This window comes from Rhinatrema bivittatum, chromosome 1 (genome assembly GCF_901001135.1).
Source record: "Rhinatrema bivittatum chromosome 1, aRhiBiv1.1, whole genome shotgun sequence".
Lineage (NCBI taxonomy): Eukaryota > Metazoa > Chordata > Amphibia > Gymnophiona > Rhinatrematidae > Rhinatrema > Rhinatrema bivittatum.
Window position 1 is genome coordinate 214,255,669 of NC_042615.1, and position 21,490 is coordinate 214,277,158.

At 45.7% G+C, this 21,490-nt stretch overlaps 1 protein-coding gene across 3 annotated transcripts in view; it reads left to right on the top strand.

The window, feature by feature from the left end:
* SORCS2 (sortilin related VPS10 domain containing receptor 2) overlaps positions 1-21,490 on the top strand; it is a 1,741,628-nt gene that overhangs the window by 1,286,251 nt on the left and 433,887 nt on the right. For all 3 annotated transcript variants that reach the window (XM_029591638.1, XM_029591649.1, XM_029591657.1), the window contains exon 4: positions 13,810-13,974. In XM_029591638.1, coding sequence (XP_029447498.1) covers positions 13,810-13,974 — 165 coding nt within the window. The remainder of the gene's footprint in view (positions 1-13,809; positions 13,975-21,490) is intronic.

Below are 21,490 nucleotides of genomic sequence, written 5' to 3' on the forward strand. Positions count from 1 at the left end.
ACCTCTGATGAAATAAAGTAACAACTCAAGCTTATACCAGGCACAGCATAGCAGTGCACCATGTGCCAAAGGGGCATGCCCCTTCTGGAAAATCTTGGAGTTGTGTAAGCTTATTGTATTGATAAGAAAGGGATGAAGTCTTGGACTTCATCCCTTAGATTTAGCTCCATTCATAGACCAATGGATCTCCACATGAGGTGGTCTACTCAGCAGCCCTGCATGGGCATGAATGGGAAGTCTCCATTAGTTCTGGGGCTTCCCTGAGCCCTTGCCAGAATCATCCTCCAACACAACTATCAGGTTAGACTATTGATATTTGGGGAATGCAACACCTTGACTTTAGTGTTGCTGCCTATACACATACACTCAATCAGGAAGTGGGTTGGGAAGACCCCAAATAATATTTCCATTTCTAGCCTGGAGACTATTTTAGAACCTTCTTGGGTGACACTTAGGGATGTATGGAAGATGGTAGCTAAGATAGACAAGAAGACACCGTCTAATTCTTTCAGCAATTCTACAAATTTATGGAAGAAACTAAACGTAAAACTGAAGACCGTAAGACATAGATAACTTATCTAGAAAGCAACTATATCCACTCTAGTACCTCAGGTTTCTTCCTTACAAGCATCTGGAACTTTTTAAAAATAAAGATAATTACCTATTACACAATAATTTGGAGTCTTAGGGGTAGATTTTAAAAGGGTATGCGTGGGCGTACATGTGCGCACGCTACCCGGCACGCACACATGTACACCTGATTTTAGATTCTTGAATTTTCCAAGGACAAGATTGCTCTCTTCTTTAGAATTGTTCAATAAATATATTCATAGGTATTAGGTTTTCCTCAAGATAAGGAGATGGCTGTCTCTATAACGCTAGCAGCCACCACTTCCCCACGTGGCCGTCATCCCTACCTTCTGACCCCTTCAATACCTTAGACCAAATTATGCATTCATCTTGTAAAACATGTAAAACACGGACACTGTTGTTGGTATCCCGCCAGCAAGGGGGCCCCGACCATCGGCACATTCTGTGCCCCAACCTTTTGCGCCGCCCAAGGCGCTGATTGGCTACCACGCCGTCCTGTGATGTCACCGGCACCACTTGCAAAAAGTCCAACCAGCCCTGGTAACTGCTCCCTCCCTCACAGCTGCAACATATTTCACAACGATGAATAACCTTTGACATGTACTTACTAACATAAGTATGCTATCTATTAGTTATAATATTGCATGCTTGACATCATTCACAGCGTTATTCTCTCTTCAAGCACCCGCTCGTTAAAGACACTCAACTTTTGCTCAAATTTAGTTCGAGGGTGGGTGGATAGGTAATTTTGTGCCGGCTTGCGATCAGAAAGGGGGGTTCCCTGGCCTCCATCATGGCCCTTTAAAGGGCCACTGTCATCATCAGCCTGCGCCGTCGACACTCCCTCTGACCGATGCAGCCCAGGGCAGGGCTTAGCGTCCATCATCATGTGCCTGGGGAGTGTGTTCATCTGCTCCTAAATTATGTGCCGGCACTCCCGCTGGTCTCGCCGTGCACCTCCCGTTCCCTTCCCCCACTCTGTTGATGGGTCTCCATTCTTCGTGGGGTGGGTGGCGCGTCAGTTATGGGTGGGCTCTGGCCATGCGGCTCAGGCCCACCTATTAACGCTAGCAGCCGCCACTTCCCCACGTAGCTGTCGTCCCTACCTTCTGACCCCTTCAATATCTTAGACCAAATTATGCATTCATCTTGTAAAACATGTAAAACACGGACACTGTTGTTGGTATAATAAGGCCGCAGCTTTTATTTAACAGATCCTGAAAAAACTTCTTTTGGTACCCGAGCTGGTAGGATGGATCCACCACTGCCCTCTGTAGGGACCAAGCAAGGCAGCCTTCTCGATGGGCCCCCTGCCTTGCCCGCTAGCAAGGGGGCCCCGACTATAGGCGCATTCTGCGCCCCCGCCTTTTGCGCCGCCCAAGGCACTGATTGGCTACCACACCTTCCTGTGATGTCACTGGCACCACTTGCAAAAAGCCCAACTGGCCCGGGTAACCGCCAAGACATGAGGTAGGGAGGAACCTTGCCTCGTGTCCCCACAAAAATGAATAAGCTGCGGCCTGTGACTTTTCTGTTGTCATATTCTGCCTTGATGGCATCCTGTAGTGCAAGTGCATTATTTAATATGCCTATGAGCACAAGTCCTTGCCCCCAGGTCCTTGCCCCCCAGATGTGTCTTACATCCGGAGCAGAACTCGAGTCCATCGGGTTCCGTATCGGGGCAGTAACTGAACCCAACATGCTGGGTTTTCCATCCCTGTGCCAACCTATCCTTGCAGTGTCAGCTTTCCGTGTGGTCAGTTGGTTCTTCAGTGTGCTGTCTTAGCATCCCACCATATATTGGAGTGACCGGTGATCCAAGCGACCCACTTAGCCCCCTGTAGATCTGCAATATAAATTAAGAACTTATGGTTATATGTGATCACTTAATCGAATGAACCGGTATTGATCGCCTTGGCTCGATATCGCCCAATTCCTTTTCTTATGTCTGCTTGGAGTCCTTTTCTCATGTCTGCTTGTAGTCCAGCTTGCTGGCATGAGTGTCCTTGCTTCTTTGTTTCTGGCACCTGCTTATGATACAACTGTCCTTTTCACCTGACTCTGTTGCTCCCTGACACCGTCACCGCCTATGTATGATACATCTCCAAGACGTATGTTCTCAGTGATTCCTGTAGTCGTCTATTCCCTTGACATGGTTCCATGCACCTGCGCCTTGACCAAATGCACCCAAAACCCCAGCCTCTTGAGGCATCCGTATGTCTATCCTGGGACATCAGTATGCCTATCCGGCTCTTTGCTGTAACCCTTGTATAACGTATACACACTTGAAGTAGTTGAGAACTTAGATCTGTACCTTACCATCCGCATGTATATCCTTTGAAACTCTAACCCCACAACCTTGGCCTCGTGAGTTATCATTATGTGCATCCCATTCTTTGCTGTAAAGTGGTGGTCCTAGCACAACATGTCTGCCTTGTAGTAGTAGTTGAGAAATTAGCTAGCCCCAACCCCAAACCTGTCTCCCAACCGTGACTGCAGCTGGTCTTCTCATAAAGGCTCTTCCCTTAGGAAATACCTGATGTGAAAACTTCAGGTTTCCCAGTGTTATGGTTAAGTGTGTCTTGGTGGATCCTTGGGTGCTGTGGGAGATGACCAACCCCACGGGGAGGAATCCCATGAGGAGCCCCATGAGGAGCCACAGCACTGGGCTAGACTCGTAATGCACAAAACATAGTTAGTTCTTTATTAAACAGCTTGAAGAGAGCCACCAGAGGTGGCAGTAGTGAGGCAGTCTGGTAGTTTCAGACTCAGGGACCTCGGCAGAGGGAGCCCTTCTCTCTTTGATGATAATAGGAGGTTCTGCAGCAGGTTTCCCAGCTAGGAGATACTGTGGATGAGATAGACTGAGAGTTAGAGTACTCACTAGGTATTTGCTGTTGGTATGCGATTCCACCAGGTATGTTGAAGAAGGTACAGGCACCGAGGCAGGGAGAGCAGGCCCTGTTCCCTGTAAGGCACCTGAAATAAAAGAGAGAACCCCCCGAGGAGCAGGTATCCTGGTTAACAGTTACCCCCAAGGGCAGAGAGAGAGCTTCCAGCGGCAGCATGTAAGCGGCAGAGTAGCGTAGACAAGAATGAATTCAAGTCCTTGCTAACTCAATGAGCTAGCAAACTAGTAAAGGTAATATACCCGGATGGCGTGACGTCAGCATGAGGGAACGCCCTTGAGGTTCGCACGAAGGGTGGTATAAAGACAGGTGCACACGCGCTCGCACACCCTAGTAGGTACCTGGGAGGAGCAATGGCGAGAGGCTGCACCATAGCCGTTCTGGGAACACCAGAATGGTCGGCTTGTAGATGCTGCAGTAGCCATCTTTCCTAGGTAAGCGGGAGGAGCCGTGAATAAGGTGAGGCAAATGGGGCAAAGCCGTCTAGCACCAACGTACACAATAGTACCCCCCTTCAAAGGGCGTCCATGCTGTTTCCTACCAGGTCTTGATTTTTGAGGATGCAATTTATGGAAGTCCTGTAGCATCTCTTTATCCGGGATATTAGACATTGGTGTCCAAGAATTTTCTTCAGGGCCATACCCTTCCCTTGACAGGAGGTATTCCCATACTCTGCCTCTTTTCCTCACATCGAGAACTGCGTCTACTTTGTATTTGATGTCTTCTTCTGCATCAATAGATGTAGCTTCAGGTATTTTGTTGGAGAACTCACTAAGGATCAAATGCATCAATAGTGAGAAGTGGAATGCATTGTGGATCTTTAATGTAGATGGTAGCTTCAGACTGTAGGTGAGATTGCCCAGTCATCAGAGAATGGGAAATGGACCAATGAAGCAAGGAGCAAAGCAAGCTGAAGGAAGTTTAAATCTCAAGTGCTTAATGGAAAGCCAGACTTTATCCCCAGGCTTGAATTCTCGAGCCTTGCAGTGATGAGCATCATATCCTTTCTTTGCTCGAAGTCCTGCTTTAATAAGCATCTCTTTTGTCTGAGTCCAAAGTTGTTGGACATCTTTGGCAGTAGATTGAGCTGCCAGGGACGACACTGATAACGGAAGTGGCAGTGGTGGTAGTTGTCTACAGATCCAGTGGATGTTGCTGAATGAGAATTAATGGAAAATTCTGCCCAGGGCAACAGTTCATTCCAATCATTCTGGCGAGTGTTCACATAGGCACGAATAAACTGCTTGAGTATCCTGTTCATCCTCTCTGTTTGCCCATTGGATTATGGTTAGTATGCTGAGGTGAAGTCAAGAGAAGTATCGAACTTCTTACATAGTGCCTTCCAGAAGTTGGTTGTGAATTGGGCTTCTCAATCGGAGACTATGTGCTTAGGCATGCCATGCAGGTAGAAGATGTGCTTAATGAATAGCTTGGCGAACTTCATGTCGGTGGATAAGCCTGGGGGAGCCATAAAATGAACCATCTTCAAGAACCGATCTACGGTTACCCAAATAGTGTTGTTTCATCCTGAATATGGTAAGTCTACCACGAAGTCTGTGGCAATATGTGTCCGTGGTTCTTCTGGAACTTGCAAGGGTTGGAGTAGACCCCATGGACGACCCGGCAATGTCTTCTGTTTAGTGTAGTTTGCGCAGGAAGCGACGTAGGAGAATGCGTCTTCCTTCATGGTGAGCCACCAATAAAATGTTTGAAGCTTAGACAAGGTTCTAGGTTGACCAGGGTGTCCTGAAAGTTTAGAGTCGTGGGCCCAAGCCAATAACATCTTTCTGAGGTTCTTGGGTACGATGTTTTTTTCCTGCAGGTACAGAGTGAGTAGCTGCCAAAATAACCCTTTCTGGGTCAATGATGTGTTGCGGTTCTTCTGGAATGTCCTCAGAGAGGAATGAGCGAGATAGAGTGTCAGCTCTGATATTCTTATCTCCAGGGCGGTACTTGAGCACAAAGTTGAATCTGTTGAAAAACAGAGACCATCTCGCTTGTCTATGATTCAGGCGCTGTGCATGGCGGAGGTACTCCAGATTCTTATGGTCTGTGAAGACCATTACTTGATGTTGCACTCCTTCAAGCCAAGAGCACCATTCTTCGAATGCCATCTTTATAGCCAGAAGCTCCTTATCTTCTATTCTGTATTTTTTCTTTGCAGGAGAGAAGCAACAGGAGAAGAATGAGCATGGTTGTGGAACCTTTGAATCACCAGCCTGGCTTAATACGGCCCCTACACCAACGTCTGCGGTGTCGACCTCCACGATGAAAGGCTTGGTGGGGTCAGGGTGTCGAAGACAAGGCTTGCTTGAAAAGGCATCTTTTAGTTTCTGGAATGCATTAATGGCCTCTGGAGACCAATTAGCAACATTGGCACCTTTCTTTGTCAAAAGCGGCACTTTAAGTGAAGAGTAGTTCTTGATGATGGTCCTGTAATAGTTGGTGAAACCTAAGAAGCATCTGAGAGCTTTTAACCCGGTGGGTTGCGCCCATTTCTTAATACTCTCCAGCTTCTGTGGATCCATTTGAAAGCCTTGATTGGAAATGATGTAGCCTAAGAAAGGCACTGATTCCTTGTGAAATTCACATTTGGATAGCTTGGCGTAGATATGGTTCTCATGGAGCCTCTGCAGTACTCTTTTAATATTCTCCAGATGAGTAGTCATGTCTTGAGAGAATATCAAGATGTCATCCAAGTAAATAATGACACACTTATAGAGAAGATCCCGGAAAATGTTGTTCATTAAATTTTGAAAGACAGCCGGGGCATTGCAGAGGCCGAAGGGCATCACTAGATATTCAAAGTGACCATCCCGAGTGTTGAAGGCCGTCTTCCACTCATCGCCAGCTCAAAGGCGAAGTAAGTTGTAGGCTCCTTTCAGATCCAGCGTGGAGAAAATCTTTGCTCCTTGTAGTCTGTCAAATAGCTCTAAAATCAGAGGCAGGGGATAACGATCCTTTATTGTTATTTCGTTGAGGCCCCTGTAATCTATACATGGACTTAGTGTTCCGTCCTTTTTTCCCACAAAGAAAAAGCCTGCGCCAGAAAGGAACTTAGATGGTCTTATGAAGCCCTTTTGGAGGTTTACCTGAATATATTTTGACATGGCCTTATTCTGTGCCACGGACAGGGGGTACACCCTACCCTTGGGTGGTTCCAGATTAGGCTTCAGATTAATAGCGTAGTCATAAGGTCTGTGAGACGGTAGTACATCTGCAGCTTCTTTTGAAAAGACATCTTGGAAAGATGCATATTGAGGCGGCAACCCCGGCAATACTGGGGTGGTAGGCATGCAGGGTAACGGAGCAACCTCCATCAGGCATATATCATGGCAGTCTGGACCCCATCTTGACAATTCCAGTGTAGCCCAATTGAATTGAGGCATATGCTGCTGCAGCCATGGTAATCCCAGTACTATAGGGCGCATAGCCTTCTCTAAAACAAAGAAGGAGATGGTCTCAGAATGGACCGGTCCATAGACATACTGGTTCAGTGAGTAGGGTTACTTCACCCGGTAAGGGCTCTCCAAGAATGGACGACAGAAGTAGTGGAGACTTCATAGTGGAAGTGGGGATTCGTAGGTGCTCCACTAATCGTTGTAAAATGAAGTTGCCTCCTGCCCCGGAGTCCACTAGAGCAAGAGTTTGATACTCTAAGGGTCCGCAGATCAAGGATACCAGAAGAGAGAGCGAAGGAGAAGGAGTGGTGAGACCTAAGGAGAGTCCTCCCTCAGGACTTAGGTCTGCCAGTTTCCCGGACATATAGGGCAAGTTTGGACAGCATGGCCAGCTTGTCCACAGTACATACACAGCCCCAGTTTCTTCCGCATTCTTCTCTCTTTTGATGTCAGATGGCTGCGCCCTAATTGCATAGGTTCTTCTTCGCTGGCTACTGGGACTGAAGGAATAGACGGGTGTGGACTTCTCGAGCTTCACCCTGAAAGGGTTTTCTGGGAGTCTTAGTCTCTTGAACCTTGTCGCAAAGTCAGTGATCAATCCTTGTTGCCAATTTCACTAGTTCAGCCAAGGTCTCAGGCATCTCACGAGCGACGAGCTCGTCTTTCAGACGAGAGTTCAGTCTTTCAAAGAAGAGGGTCTTCAGGCATCTCGGGTCCCAGGATAATTCAGACACCAGTGTCTTGAATTCAATAGCGAAGTCAGCTAGTGGTTTATTACCTTGCTACAGGTGAACCAAGGAAGAACCTGCAATGGTATGCCAGGCAGGGTCATCGAAAACTGACTTAAACAGTTCGAAAAATCCTTCAAGGTCATGAAGAATCAGATCCTTGCGCTCCCACAGCGAAGAGGCCCAAGACAGGATATAAGTGCTCTTGGCATATGCTGTGGGAAAGTGTCAGGTTGCAATAAAAAGTGCATGCAGCATTGGTTAAGGAAGCCTCTGCATCTCCAAACTTCTCCCGAGAAGCGGGTAGGAGCTGATAAAGGCACAGAAGTCTTGACCGTCACCTCAGATGGTTTAGCTTCTTTACCTGTGGTGGAAGGCGAGTTCATCTGTGTGTGCAGTAGGTTGAATGTAGTGGACAGTCCCTCCAGCACAGACTGCTGTTCGGAGATCTGCTGGGCCAGGCCTGGAATGGCCTGCAACGTAGTGAGCTGAGCCGGATCCATGGAGTTAGCAATCTGTTATGGTTAAGTGTGTCTTGGTGGATCCTTGGGTGCTGTGGGAGATGACCACGCCCACGGGGAGGAGCCCTGTGAGGAGCGACAGCACTGTGCTAGACTCGTAATGCACAAAACACAGTTAGTTCTTTATTAAACAGCTTGAAGAGAGCCACCAGAGGTGGCAGTAGTGAAGCAGTCTGGTAGTTTCAGTCTCAGGGACCTCAGCAGAGGGAGCCCTTCTCTCCTTGATGATAATAGGAGGTTTCGCAGCAGGTTTCCCAGCTAGGAGATACTGTGGATGAGATAGACTGAGAGTTAGAGTACTCACTAGGTGTTTGCTGTTGGTATGTGATTCCACCAGGTATGTTGAAGAAGGTAAAGGCACCGAGGCAGGGAGAGCAGGCCCTCGAGGAGCGAGTACCTGTTCCCTGTAAGGCACCTGAAATAAAGCAGAGGGCCCCTGAGGAGCAGGTACCCAGGTTAGCAGTTACCCCGAAGGTCAGAGAGAGCGCTTCCAGCAGCAGCACGGAAGCGGCAGAGTAGCGTAGACAAGAACAAATTTGAGTCCTTGCTAACTCAATGAGCTAGCAAACTAGTGAAGGTAATATACCCGGATGGCGTGATGTCAGCATGAGGGAACGCTCTCGAGGTTCACGCCAAGGTTGGTATAAAGACGTGGGGTGCGCACGCGCGCGCACCCTAGTAGGTACCTGGGAGGAGCAATGGCGGTAGACTGCACCATAGCTATTCCGGGGATGCCGGAAAGGTCGGCTTGTAGATGCTGCAGTAGCCATCTTTCCTAGGTAAGCGGGAGGAGCCGTGAATAAGGTGAGGCAAACAGGACGAAGCCATCTAGCACCGACGGACGCAACACCCAGGATGAATTGCGCCCGCCTCTCCACTTTTCTTGCCGATGTAGTGCTGCATTGTCCCGCTGAGTTTCTCGACCTTCTGTTCGGGTGCCTGGCAGCCCTCCTGCTGCACTGAAGCTTGATGCCACCGCTCAATGCCCAGTAAGGAAAAGATCCTCGCCCGGCCCCCAGTCTCGCTGTGCCACAAGGAACCCCGAACTCCTAGGTGATAGGCTGTAGCTCGCCCTGCTGGCAGCCGCAGGAGCTCCAATCTCTGGGCTTCCAGAAACAAGAAGTCTCCCAAATTAGTGAACAAGGTTGTTTGATGCTGCTTCCTGCTCTGTCACCCAGTGCAGACACGAGCCAGATAGCCTGAACCTCCCGGCCCCCCATCACACTGCGTCCACGGAATCCCGAACTCCTCGGTGATGGGCTGGGGCCTACCCCACAAGCAGCATCGGGAGCTCCAATCTCTGGGCTCCATGAAACAAGACTTTATTCCCCAAAATAGTACACAATGTTGTTCAATGCTGTCTCCCGCTCTACTGTCTCCCACTCTGTCACCCCCTGCAGACAAGAGCCATTTGGCTTGAAACCGTCACCCGAGACTGCCCATCCTATAGGCATGTATCGGTCCAGTAATATTGTTTCTTGATTGTTAACCCCATTAAAGGGAACTTTGCGGGTGCACTGAATGGAGTCTGGAATCCATCTCCCTGCATCCCTCAAAGCAATATTGTTTCCTGAATTTGAACACGTTAAAGGGAATCTTCCAGGGTGTATTGGCAAGAGTCTGTAGACCGACTCCATTTCCGATCCCCTGCCAGAACACCCGTGCCGCATGCTCTGAGCCGCGTCACAGCTGAACTGAAGTGGGCCTACCACACTTTCCATTCGGTTGCGGCTATTGGCCATCCGCCTATGACTGGGGGGTGGGGGGGGGGGCACGACCGACTTTCATATCTGCACCTCTTTATTCCCAGATGACCTCCAGTGGTGAAACCAACCTGATCTGTATAGGTTGCCGCGGGATGGACCGGTCATCCCTCCGAGTGCCCCCTCGATCTTCCCATCCTTTGCCTCATGTATGCCTGCCGTGTTGCCAATGATGCTTTAAGCACTTTGTCTGGTCATGACAGTGACTATCCTTTAGCCAGCATATCCAGTCTTGATTATTTACCCCATAAATATAATGCAAATATCCAACAGAATGGATTCAGTTCATTAAGAGTGTCAGCATCTTTTATTTACAACAGTACATTCTAAGCTACTAACACAAATCTTGGCTTTATGATGTACTTTCTCATGTGTATCATCACTTAATTACTGCTTATTTAGAGGGTGGAAGGTATGAGCTTAATGGAATGATTTTTTTTTAGTGGTTCACAAAGGAATAGTAAAAAGAAATTCAAGAAACAGGGATGCAAAGCTGTGAAAAAAGTTGTTTTGAAAAGCTTTATTGACCTGGCATGTAGCAGAGTTACTTTTGCATTTGGGTTGAAGTTTTTAAATGCTTATTGAAAACTGTGAAGTCAACATTAAAAAACGTTTGCCTAGCTAAGGGGGTTATTTTCTAAGACTATCGCAAGCGAAAAGGGACTTTTCACGTGCAGTTGGTTGCCGGGGGCAGAGTCGGGGTGGAGTCAGGGAGGGGAGGAGTCAGGGCAGTGAGGAGGTGGACATGGTGGTAACTTCGCTGGCGGTGATAAGGTAAGACTCGTTATCGCTGCCAGTAGTGCGCCCAATAGCGCCACCTTTCACGGTGGCGCTATTGGGTGTGAAAGCCGGCAGGGATCACACCGCGGTGGTGTGATCGCTGCTGGCTGTCGCAGGCCTGCCCCCCCCCCCCTTGGCCTCCCCGCCCCCCGTTACAGCTGGGATTCACCATTCTCTATGGGGTAGATTTTCAAAGGGGTATGTGCGTACCCCCCGAAAACCTACCCCAAACCCCCTCTGCACGCGCCGAGCCTATTTTGCATAGGCTCGGCAGCATGCGCAAGCCCCGGGAAGCGCGCAAGTCCCGGGGCTTGCATGGAGGGGCGTGTCAGGGGGCGTGCCGCGAGTGACGCAGCGTTTCGGGAGCGGGCCGCGAGTGACGTGGCGTTTCAGGGGCGGGCCCGGGGGCGTGGCGCTGGCCCGGGGGCATGGTCGAGGCCTCCGGACCAGCCCCTGGGTCGGGTGATGGCGCGCCAGCAGCCCACTGGCGCGCGCAGATTTACGCCTGCTTTGTGCAGGCGTAAATCTGCCAACAAAGGTGGGGGTGGGTTTAGATAGGGCTGGGGGGTTGGGTTAGGTAGGGGAAGGGAAGGTGAGGGGAGGCGGAAGGAAAGTTCCCTCCGAGGCCGGTCCGATTTCGGAGCGGCCTCGGAGGGAACAGGCAGCACGCGCTGGGCTCGGCGCGCGCAGGTTGCACAAATGTGCACCCCCTTGCGCGCGCCGACCCCAGATTTTATAAGATACGCACGTAGCCGCGCCAATCCTGAGTTTTAAATATCCTGCCCTGGTGAATGGCAAATTTTAGCTGGGTGAGTCATTTCATGGCTGAAACTTAGCCAGATAAAAAAAGATTCAGGATGGAGTGGGCTTAAATTTACCCAGGTAATGGTGAATATCAGCACTATCCAGGCAAAGATATCCAGCTAACTGTGTTCAGAAAAATAGCAGGCCTAAAGTTATCTAGATAACTGAAAAAACAAAACAAAAAAACTAGCACGTCAAGCAGATGCTGTTTTCCCCCTACCTTACAAAAACATGTTGGCTAAATTCCCACCTCCCAAACTCCCAAAAATGACTTGCTGGGCTGAATACTATGTGCAATAGAGTTGATAGCTCTTGGCAGATTAATATCAATTTATTCACTTCACTCTGGGTGCAAAGACAAATGATTGGTCGCTTGTTAGTAAAGGAACCAATCCCCTTTCAGAACTGAGTACCTTTACCTTCCTAAAGTTAGCAAGATAACATTACTCAGTTCTGAAATAAGATTTGTTCCTTCATTGACAGCTGACAGTGTAGGCACCAATAATTGGTTTTTACACCCAGAATGAAGTCAATAAAGTTAATACTAATATGTCAAGAGCTATCAGCATTATTGTACTTAGTATTCAACTCAGCAAGTCAATTTTGGGGATTTGGGAGATGGGAATTGGTCAACATGGTTTTTTTTAAGGTCACTTCACCCTCCATTGCCTCAGATACAATCTAGGGAGGTCTGTGGAATTTTCCAGAGGGAAAAATATCACGGGGGTTTGCAACCTGTGGTACTGGGTACTGCAACTCTGGAACCCACATGGTATCCCCCCCCCCCCCCCACACACACACAGAAAAATTCCACAGGGAAAATACTGCGAGGAGATGACAGAAAAATTGCATGATAACAGCCCCCTTTGCCTGGGACTGCCAGGTTCCTAAAGGGCCAGTAGCATCCCTAAGCAACTCACCCCTCTATCTAGTGAGACCCTCGTCCTGCACCCCTGTTGCCTTTAGAGGTTACCCGCAGTGTTTAAATAAGAAAAAAAAAGTAATAAATGTTGTGTGGCAGTATCCCCATTCTGCCATCTTTAACATCTAAATTCCCCCAGCCTTCAGCCCCTGAAAAAGCAACAGGACCCCCCTCATATCACTCTTCCCCTCCCCCTCCCAGGCTAACCTTCAGAATCCATGTAGGACTATTGGGGCTTGGCGTGTTCCCTAGGCTCCAGGCCTTGTGGCATCTAAAGGGAAATGGTGACAACCAGCCGCCTATCAAAGAATACCCCCTATCACATGATATGCCTCCATCCTTTGGACAGTACAGGGCCCAGAACTTAAAGACCCTGCGGGCCCTACTAGGCAACCATGGATATTGAAAGTTAGTCCGAGAGGGGGAGGGGTTAGTGTGGATGATGATATGGATGGTGATTTGCTGCTTTTGGGGGAGGGGGGCAGGATTTGAAGGCCAGAGGTGGATTTTGATATTAAAGGGGATGGAATAGGACTAGGGTAATGGCCATTGCTGTGTAGCATTTATTACTTTTTTCCTTATTTAAACCTTGTGAGCCATCTCCAAAGGCAGCAAGTGGGGGGTTGAGGGTCTCACAAGACCCCTGGTGGGGGTTTTAAGATAGAGGAGGGGGTTGCCTAGGACCACCCTGGCCCTTTAAAATTCAGCCTGACATACATTTATTTACTTATTAAAACATGTATTGACCTCTTAGAACAATAAAATTGTGCTAAGCAAATTAAAATTAGTAGCGTTAGCGTCTTAGTGTTCTTGGTGAAAGTTAGTTCCCACTCTTTATTAGCTAATGATAAGCTGCTTTGCATGCATTTGCATAGTATATGCATGCATAGTATATGCATGCAAAGCATTTCATCTCCATACTTGGGTTTTTATTTAAATAATGTGCAAAAATTAAAATATCTCACAGTAAATTCCTAGTGAGGCTGAATAAATATATCCCTAGGATTTTAAGCCCTTTTATACCTTTTTTTACCCTGCATTGAGCTTGGATTTGGAAAGTAAAATAAATAAATCTAAAATTAAAATATGGAAAAGTTAAAATAGGGCCCATGCACAAAAGGTTGCTCAGGGTCCATTATGTGGGTAATTTGGCCCTGTTTTCCCCCAGAGTATGTCTGTTTATACTGTATCAACGTGTGCTTTGTTTCCAATCATGCTTCTGAAATGTCTTTGGAAATCCCTCTTTTCTATGCAGCCAAAAGTTGTGTGTATGTTGTGCGCATGCATTTTGTGGCAGCTAAAAACTCATTTAAACATAAGTAGCTGATTTTAGCCGATTTAACTATTGTTGCCCTTGAAATTTACCTCTCTTTGTGTTTTTATCTTACAGATCATTCTTGTCAGCTCTTCTCTCAGTGACCGGGACCAAACCCTGTTTACAAGCACGGACGAAGGCGCTACTTTTCAAAAACAGTCCATTACCTTCTCAGTGGAAACTCTGGTTTTCCATCCAAAAGAGGAGGACAAGCTCCTTGCATACAGCAAGGACTTCAAGGTATCGTTCAGATTACTTAGCATTTTAGACATGCAGCAAATGGTGTGGATGACTGCCATTTTTCTAATGGAAAATATTCAATCCCACCCAAGACTGAACTATGAGGATCCTTTTATTCTGGTTATCATAAAATATACTGGTGTATTTTACACATTCTGTCTTACTGTTGTTATTTGCTGCTTCAGTTCATCCTGGATATACACTTTATTTTAGAAATGTACCTATCCATGCTGTATAGATCTCATGCTAAACAAATCAAAGAAGTCATACTATTCTGAGATGCACACCATTCAAGTTCATGTGCCCTCCCTGAGAATGTTTTCAAGAAAATTGCACCTGGGTGTCATCGCGTCACCCACGATTCTTGTATGTTATTGTGGGGTGAGGGTTTTGGGGGTTAAAAGTAGCTGGGGGGGGTCAACATGGGTATCTACTGTAATTGCATCTTTAGAGGTAGATATTAAAAACATATCCGCGCGTGTACTTTTTTTTTTTTTTTTTTGTACTTTTGCCGAGCCGCGCAGCCTGCCTCCATTCCCTCTGAGGCCGCTCCGAAATCAGAGCGGCCTCGGAGGGAACTTTCCTTCCGCATCCCCCCACCTTCCCCTCCCTTCCCCTATCTACCCCCACCCCCCAGCCCTACCTAAATCTCCCCCCCCTACCTTTGTTGGGCAAGTTACGCCTGCTTGAAGCAGGCGTAACTTGCGTGCGCCGCCTCACTATCCCCCGGCACAGGCCGCAGTGCCAGGGGACTCGGGACCACCCTCCCAGCCTGCCCCCGAACCCGTCACCACGCCCCCCGAACCCACCCTGGACCGCCCCCTGACCCCGGACATGCCCCCCCAGACACGCCCCCTCCTGCCCCTTTTACGAAGCCCCGGGACTTACGCACGTCCCGGGGCTTTGCTCGTGCCGGCGGCCTATGCAAAATAGGTGCGCCAGCGCGCAGGGCTTTTAAAATCTAGCCCTTAATATATAACGTGATGTGTCTGGAATTGAAGGCTGTTATTTTGATGTGAAATTGAAGAAGTTGTTAGGCCATGTTGTATCCTTTGCTCAATAAACAGATTTTTCCTAAAATATAACAAATTTTCCTATAGTGCTATATTTTATCACAAAGGGGAGAAATATTGTAGGGGGGTAGTGTTCCTGTGATATTTGGCCCCTCCCTAGTAAAATGTTGCAGCCATTTCCCCAGTATATTTTTTAACAAGGAAGAAAACCAACAATAAAAAATATTGCAGGAAAATAGGGAAAAATATGCGATGGTGGCAAGCTTGGTCTGGGGCCACCATCATGTTAAAAGGCTACACGGACAAACAATAACCTCCATCCCCAATGTGTGAAATTCCTCCAAGGGTCTGCTTATACCCCCGCATATCCCACCACTGCCTGTCAAGGCAGTACAGTTTTAAAAATGTTTAAAAAATAGAATTGAAAGTCACATTGTGATGCCCTGCCCTGCCCCTTCCCAAACCCCTCCCTTTTGTTTAAAATTGGCCTCCTCAACCCAAATACCCCCCCATAATCATCCCCCAGGAAGTCTAGTGGTCCCACCCCCACCCTTATTTCACAATAAAGAATCCTTGGTGGTCTAGGGACCCTCTTACCTAATAAAAGCAGTCCCTGGTGTCCAGCGGTGGCCTGGCATGCCCTCTAGGCCCTGAGCTGGTTTTTGCTATTTTTGAAAAATGGCGCCAGTTAGTCTTTGCCTGTTTTTCACGCATTAATCACTTATCGTGGCTTAGAAAATGATCCCCTTTTTTGTTCATGTTCCAAGAAAAGCTTCTTTACATGTCTAAGGGCATATGCAGTAAGACATTTTCACACAGACACTAAATGGAAGAAATACATTTAGTACATCTGGCCCTGTTGTCAGAGACAAACATTAAACAAAATACTAGAAACTCATGAGAACTTTACTGATTAATATGTTCTAACCAGGGAGTGCACTCTTTGCCAGCACACTAGTGTTTATGACTTCTTTGTGATATTGATGTATTAGTGAGACCTTTCTTATTGTTGTTTCTTTCAATTTTTAATAGATTACTGTATCAGAATTGCACTCACATGTAGGGAAGCATAGGGCTGTTAGACCTTTATCCTCAATCTGTTTGAGGGATTAAGGTTGTGCCATCACCAGCACTTTATAAATTGATAGGGATATGCACAGTCAGAATTATCACTTTGGTTCATTTCTTTTGTTTTTAAACCATTTTTGGCTGAAGATCTTTTTTTTGGGGGGAGGAAGGGGTGGGAATGGTGGTTTTTTCATTTAATTTTTCTATTTGATTCAGAAAATAGTGTGTGTTATTTCCAAATAGCAAGCCCTGTATTCCAAAATGAATGAAACTAATTTTTTCAAGGTTTTTGGGGCCATTTTCTATTTATTTGGGATTTAACAAAATAAAACAAAAATTGCCATTTTTATTCAGATTACTATTTGTTTGAAAACTAATGCATAGTCCTATAAATTGACACTGCAAACCATAATAGGCGCATATGCTGAAGTTGGGGGAATGGGAAATGGAATCTAATCAGACGGATGCAAATTAATCTTCTAATTACACTAGGAAGGCCCAAGGGTTAATAATATGAGCAAGTGCTTATTTTTTTTTTTTTTGCTAACCCAACAAGAAACAGGTGTGGACCCTTTAAGGATGACAGAAATCTGGCCCAACTTTGGTGCTAGTCGGAAGTTTGTCTGTTGGTACTATAGATGGATTGGAGGCTTCCAAAGGAGATTCCTGATATTTTAACTGCAGTGATTTGGCATGTTTTCTTCAGCCTTTTTTTTTTATTTTATAGAGTTTTGATAATGATTTTGTTCAGGGGTTTGGCACCATATCTGGAGGTAGGATCTAATAAATTGATATCTGTTTAATCTAGCACGGGGAGTCACATGGCTTTGATTGCCATGTCCATGGGTGGTTGCCGTGAGATTTGGCAGCCATCTTGAAAGTTTCAGAATACAAAAAAAATTGCAGCAAGCAGAACTTTAAATTGTAGTGACTTGGGATGGGAGTTGTTTAAAAAAATTCAAAAATACTGCTTAGAACTATCAAATTCCCCCATCCTCACTTCTTTCTCTCCCTGCAGCTATACATATCTAATTATTTTTAAAAATGTAGTTTAAAATGAAGAGCTGCTCTGCTGTGAGTCATACATTTTTTTGTGCTATTAGATTTAAAAATAAAAATCTTTAAGGGATGTCAAGATGCTCCAGTATGACAATGGTTCATGTTCCATGGGCACAATCTACCTCTGCATACAAAAATGAAAAGAACAAGCAGAGACAATTATTTTACAACATATGTTATTGCCTGGACAGGTTTTTAATCACAATTTGAGGCTACTGGTGAAAGAGAGAGAGAGAGATACTCTTTATAAGGCTCTCATATAAGTAAACTATTTATACCACTGTAAGAGGGGTAACTTATACCTCAGGGTGAAGTTTTGGTGGTGGACTAGGTTTTGAGGTGCAGGTTTACATGCACAGTCAGAGGTATGAACAGCACTGTAGACATCAGTGAAGATTTTATGTGATTTGGAGTGATGAAAGGTACCCAAAGTTGAGAATTGTACATTGTACTATCAACCTAGTAGTACATCAAGCTAGGTCGACAGTACATTGTTCAGATCTCATCGTTGTGTACCTTTCATCACTCCAAGTTACATAAAATTTTGGATGATCTCTACTGGGTTGTTTGTACCTCTGACGGTGCATGTAAAATTGCACCCCAATTCTTAGCCCACCACCAAAACCTCACCCCAAGCTCAGAAAGTCCCTTCTTACAGTGGTATTAAAAGTTTACTTATATGGGAGTCTTCACAGAGGTTCTCTTTCTCTCTCTCGCCCCTCTCAAAACAAGATTTACGATAAATCCTGTTTCAGCCATAACGCACAGCTATTGCAAGCATTACGCTGGGAAAAAAGGTGTAGTTAAATCCCACAATAGTGTGTGTTACGTTATCGCATGCATCGTAACTACACCCATTTCCATTTACTCCGCTCAAATGCCTCCCACTTGAATAAAATTTGCGATGTGGAATTTATCGCATGCACTATGGCGTTATTACGGGCTTTAGAGCCCTAACGTGATTTCATAGATGACCCCCTTAGATTATTGATAGTTACAGTCGGGATCCCCACATTAGATTAGCACTCTGAGTAAATTTTCAAAGGGATTCCATGCAGAAAAATTGAACATACTAATATGTAAGTAGTAGGTGTTTGTGTATATGCTATTTTATAAACATTGAAAGTAAGCACATATTTTCAATTTTGCATCTACGTTTTACTGGTGCAAAAGGGGTAGTCTAGGGGTATTCCGTGAATGAGTCAAGAAGCATGCGCAGAAGTTGCAATTTTAGAAAAGTTATACGCTTATAAATTATCAAACTTATTTGTACAATTTTACATGTGCTAATTGACTAATGCAAGTGAAATTGGACTTGTCTGTTGTCTGCAATTTTTGGGTGGGTGAACTGGTGAGTTCAGGGTGAAGTACTACAGGGCCTATGTGAAATGAGATGGGCTGAGTGATCTTGTGGGCATATCAGCAAACTGATGATTTTGACTGTATGCGCACATAAGTATATTCAAAATGGGATACACACATAATTTAGAAATTCCTGTACATGTTATATTCATTTTTACTCCTAAAATATATCTGATTATGTTTATAAAATAAGTAGAGAAAGTAAGCGCTTTCTTTGCATTGGAAATAGTCACGTGTACTGAAACATATGAGCATACTTTCAGTGCAGAGCTGCATAGATCCTGCTGCACCGTTTATAAAATACTGGAATGAATCTGCACACAGCCACTTATATGAGCAAATCCAATACTGTGAATAAGTTAATAAGTTAGACTGCTTTATTTTAAGGCATATGTGAGGCCGTGCCCCTAGTGTTCCCCTATGTACCTATGCAGGGCCAGGCTAGATGCCTGGTCCACCTTAAATCCACAGAGGAGCGTATGCTCTATAGGTGGGATCCTGCAGGGCATGTGGGGCTCAGAGGGCATAGCCGGAGATGGGGGAAATAAGAGCTGGGATCCAGGTGGGGGTAACCAGATCAGGCCTGAGGTCTCCAGGAGGAAGGCAGCTCCTGTATGCAAATACTTCCAAACCTTGAGCTGAGACAAAGCAGCACACTGTAAGTAAATAGTGTACCCTGCATGAGGAGAATACAGTCTATGGTTGTACATGTGAAGTTATAATAAAGAGTTACTGTTTTAAGAAGGCTGGAGTCAGCCCAGTTTGTCTCCAGGCCTGTGGGAATCACCGCTCGTTCCCACAGCATATATGAGCCTTTCCAAAATGGCAGTTTCTTTGAACCATCTCCAGTGAGCAAACTATGACTTAGATTTCTAATGCTGGAAAGACTAAATTGGAACAGATGATTGCATTCACTCCCTCTGGATCTTAGGGATGAAAAGGACTATCTTTTAGGAAAAAGTTAAAGTAAATCCTTTATTTGGAAACCTTTCCTCAGTGAATTTGGCCATTTATATTGGTGGTATATGGGCTGGGATGGAAAGTTATTAGGATTGATCAGATTTTAATCATATGCTTGTCAGATATGTTGGTGGTTGTGATTTTCGCTGTATTTTATGTTTGAATTGTAATCCTCTGAAAGAAAGTGTTACTTGAACCTGTGGAATAAAAATGTATGCTAAATAAATAGATTGATTTTTTTAAACAATTTTATTTTGCCAGAATTCAGACACCAAAGGGGTAGATTGTGCCACTGATCTGACTCATTACCAGAACTTGGGATGGGAAGAGTGGAGGTTATCAAAACCAAAAGCTATGATTGCAGCAAACGCCAGCTAAAGAATTGCCCCAGCATGTAAAAAGAGATACAATTTAGTATACTATTTTTATGATGTGCTCATAGAATAGGATCAACCATTAGTGTTTATGTTACTGTAACAATTTTTGCAGAATTAAAATGTCAGATCAATCATAAGCTATTTAAAATCATATCCTATGTATGGGAATTCATGCCTATGGTAAGAAAACTATTATAGAGTATAATATAATAGGGGCTGATGAGTAAAGATGGCCGGCACCATCTTTAAAGATGGCGCCAGCCATCCAGTGCTCCTACCATGTGACAGGGGCCGGCCAATGGCACGGATACCCTGTCACATGGTAAGGGCAAAGGGGCATCGGCGCCATTTTTTTTTAGAACAGCTGATGCCTGGGAACGGGAAATCTCTCCCTGAGGCCCCCCTGGATCTCTCCTCTCCCTGAGGCCCCCCTGGATCGCTCCCCGAGGCCCCCCGAGGCCCCCCTGGACCACCAGGTAATTTTAAAAGGTTTTGGGTGGGGTCAATTTAAAGGGTCGGGTGGGGTTTTTTTTTTAGCGGTGCGGGCCTCCCTAAAAAAAAAGGGTCGGGAGAGTGGGGAGGCTAAGGGGGGTCGATTTAAAGGGTCGGGTGGGTTTTTTTTTTTTTATCGGGCCATCGGCGCCATTTTAATTAGTGGCAGCCAAAATGGCACCGATGACACGAGAGCAGGAGATCGCGCCGGGACCCCCCCCCCCCCCCCCCCACTGGACCACCAGGTAATTTAACATTTTGGGGGGGGGGTTCGGGAGGGTGGGAGAGGGTAAGGAATTGGTTTTAAAGGGTCGGGGTGGGTTTAGGGGTTGTTTTGGTGTGCCGGTTTTCCCGCCCTCCCCCAAATAATTCCCGTACCCTATTTAACGATACAATACAAATGCCCATGATGATAAATCGGGGGCATTTGTATTGTATCGTGCACTCTAACGATTTAGGACGATTTTAAAATTATCTGACGATAATTTTAATCATTCAAAAACGATTCACATCCCTAATCTAGACCACTATCTTGCCAATTGGAATGTTAGATTGACACTAACCTGTAGCATTTGAAAAAAAACAAAAAATAAATACCTTTTTTGCACAACATAGCATGAGGGAAATGATTGAGACCTCATGACACAACTCTGTATCATGCTCTGAAGAGGTGTATAGGCAAGACCACCAGAACATCTTAAGAATATAAGAATTTGCCATACTGTGTCAGATTGAAGGTCCATCAAGCCCAGTATCCTGTTTCCAACAGTGTTCAATCCATGTCACAAGTACCTGGCAAGATCCTAAATAGTAAATAGATCCCATATTGCTATCGTGCAGTGAAAAGTAGTGGCTGTTTCTTAAGACTACATGATTAATAACATTTTATTGACTTCTCCAGGAACTTGTTCAAACCTTTTTTTAAATCCAGTTAGGCTACCTGCCTTAACCACATCCTCTAGTAAGGAATTCCCGAGCTTAATTGTCTGTTGAGTGAAAAAGAATTTTCTCTGATTTATTTTGAATATGCTGCTTATAAACTTCCTGGAGTGCCCCCTGGTCTTTGTATTTTTTGAAAGAGTAAATTACCAATTTGCATTTACTCACTCTGTTCCACTCATAATTTTATAGACCTTTATCATATCTCCCCTCAGACATTTCTTCTCCAAGCTGATAACCCCAACC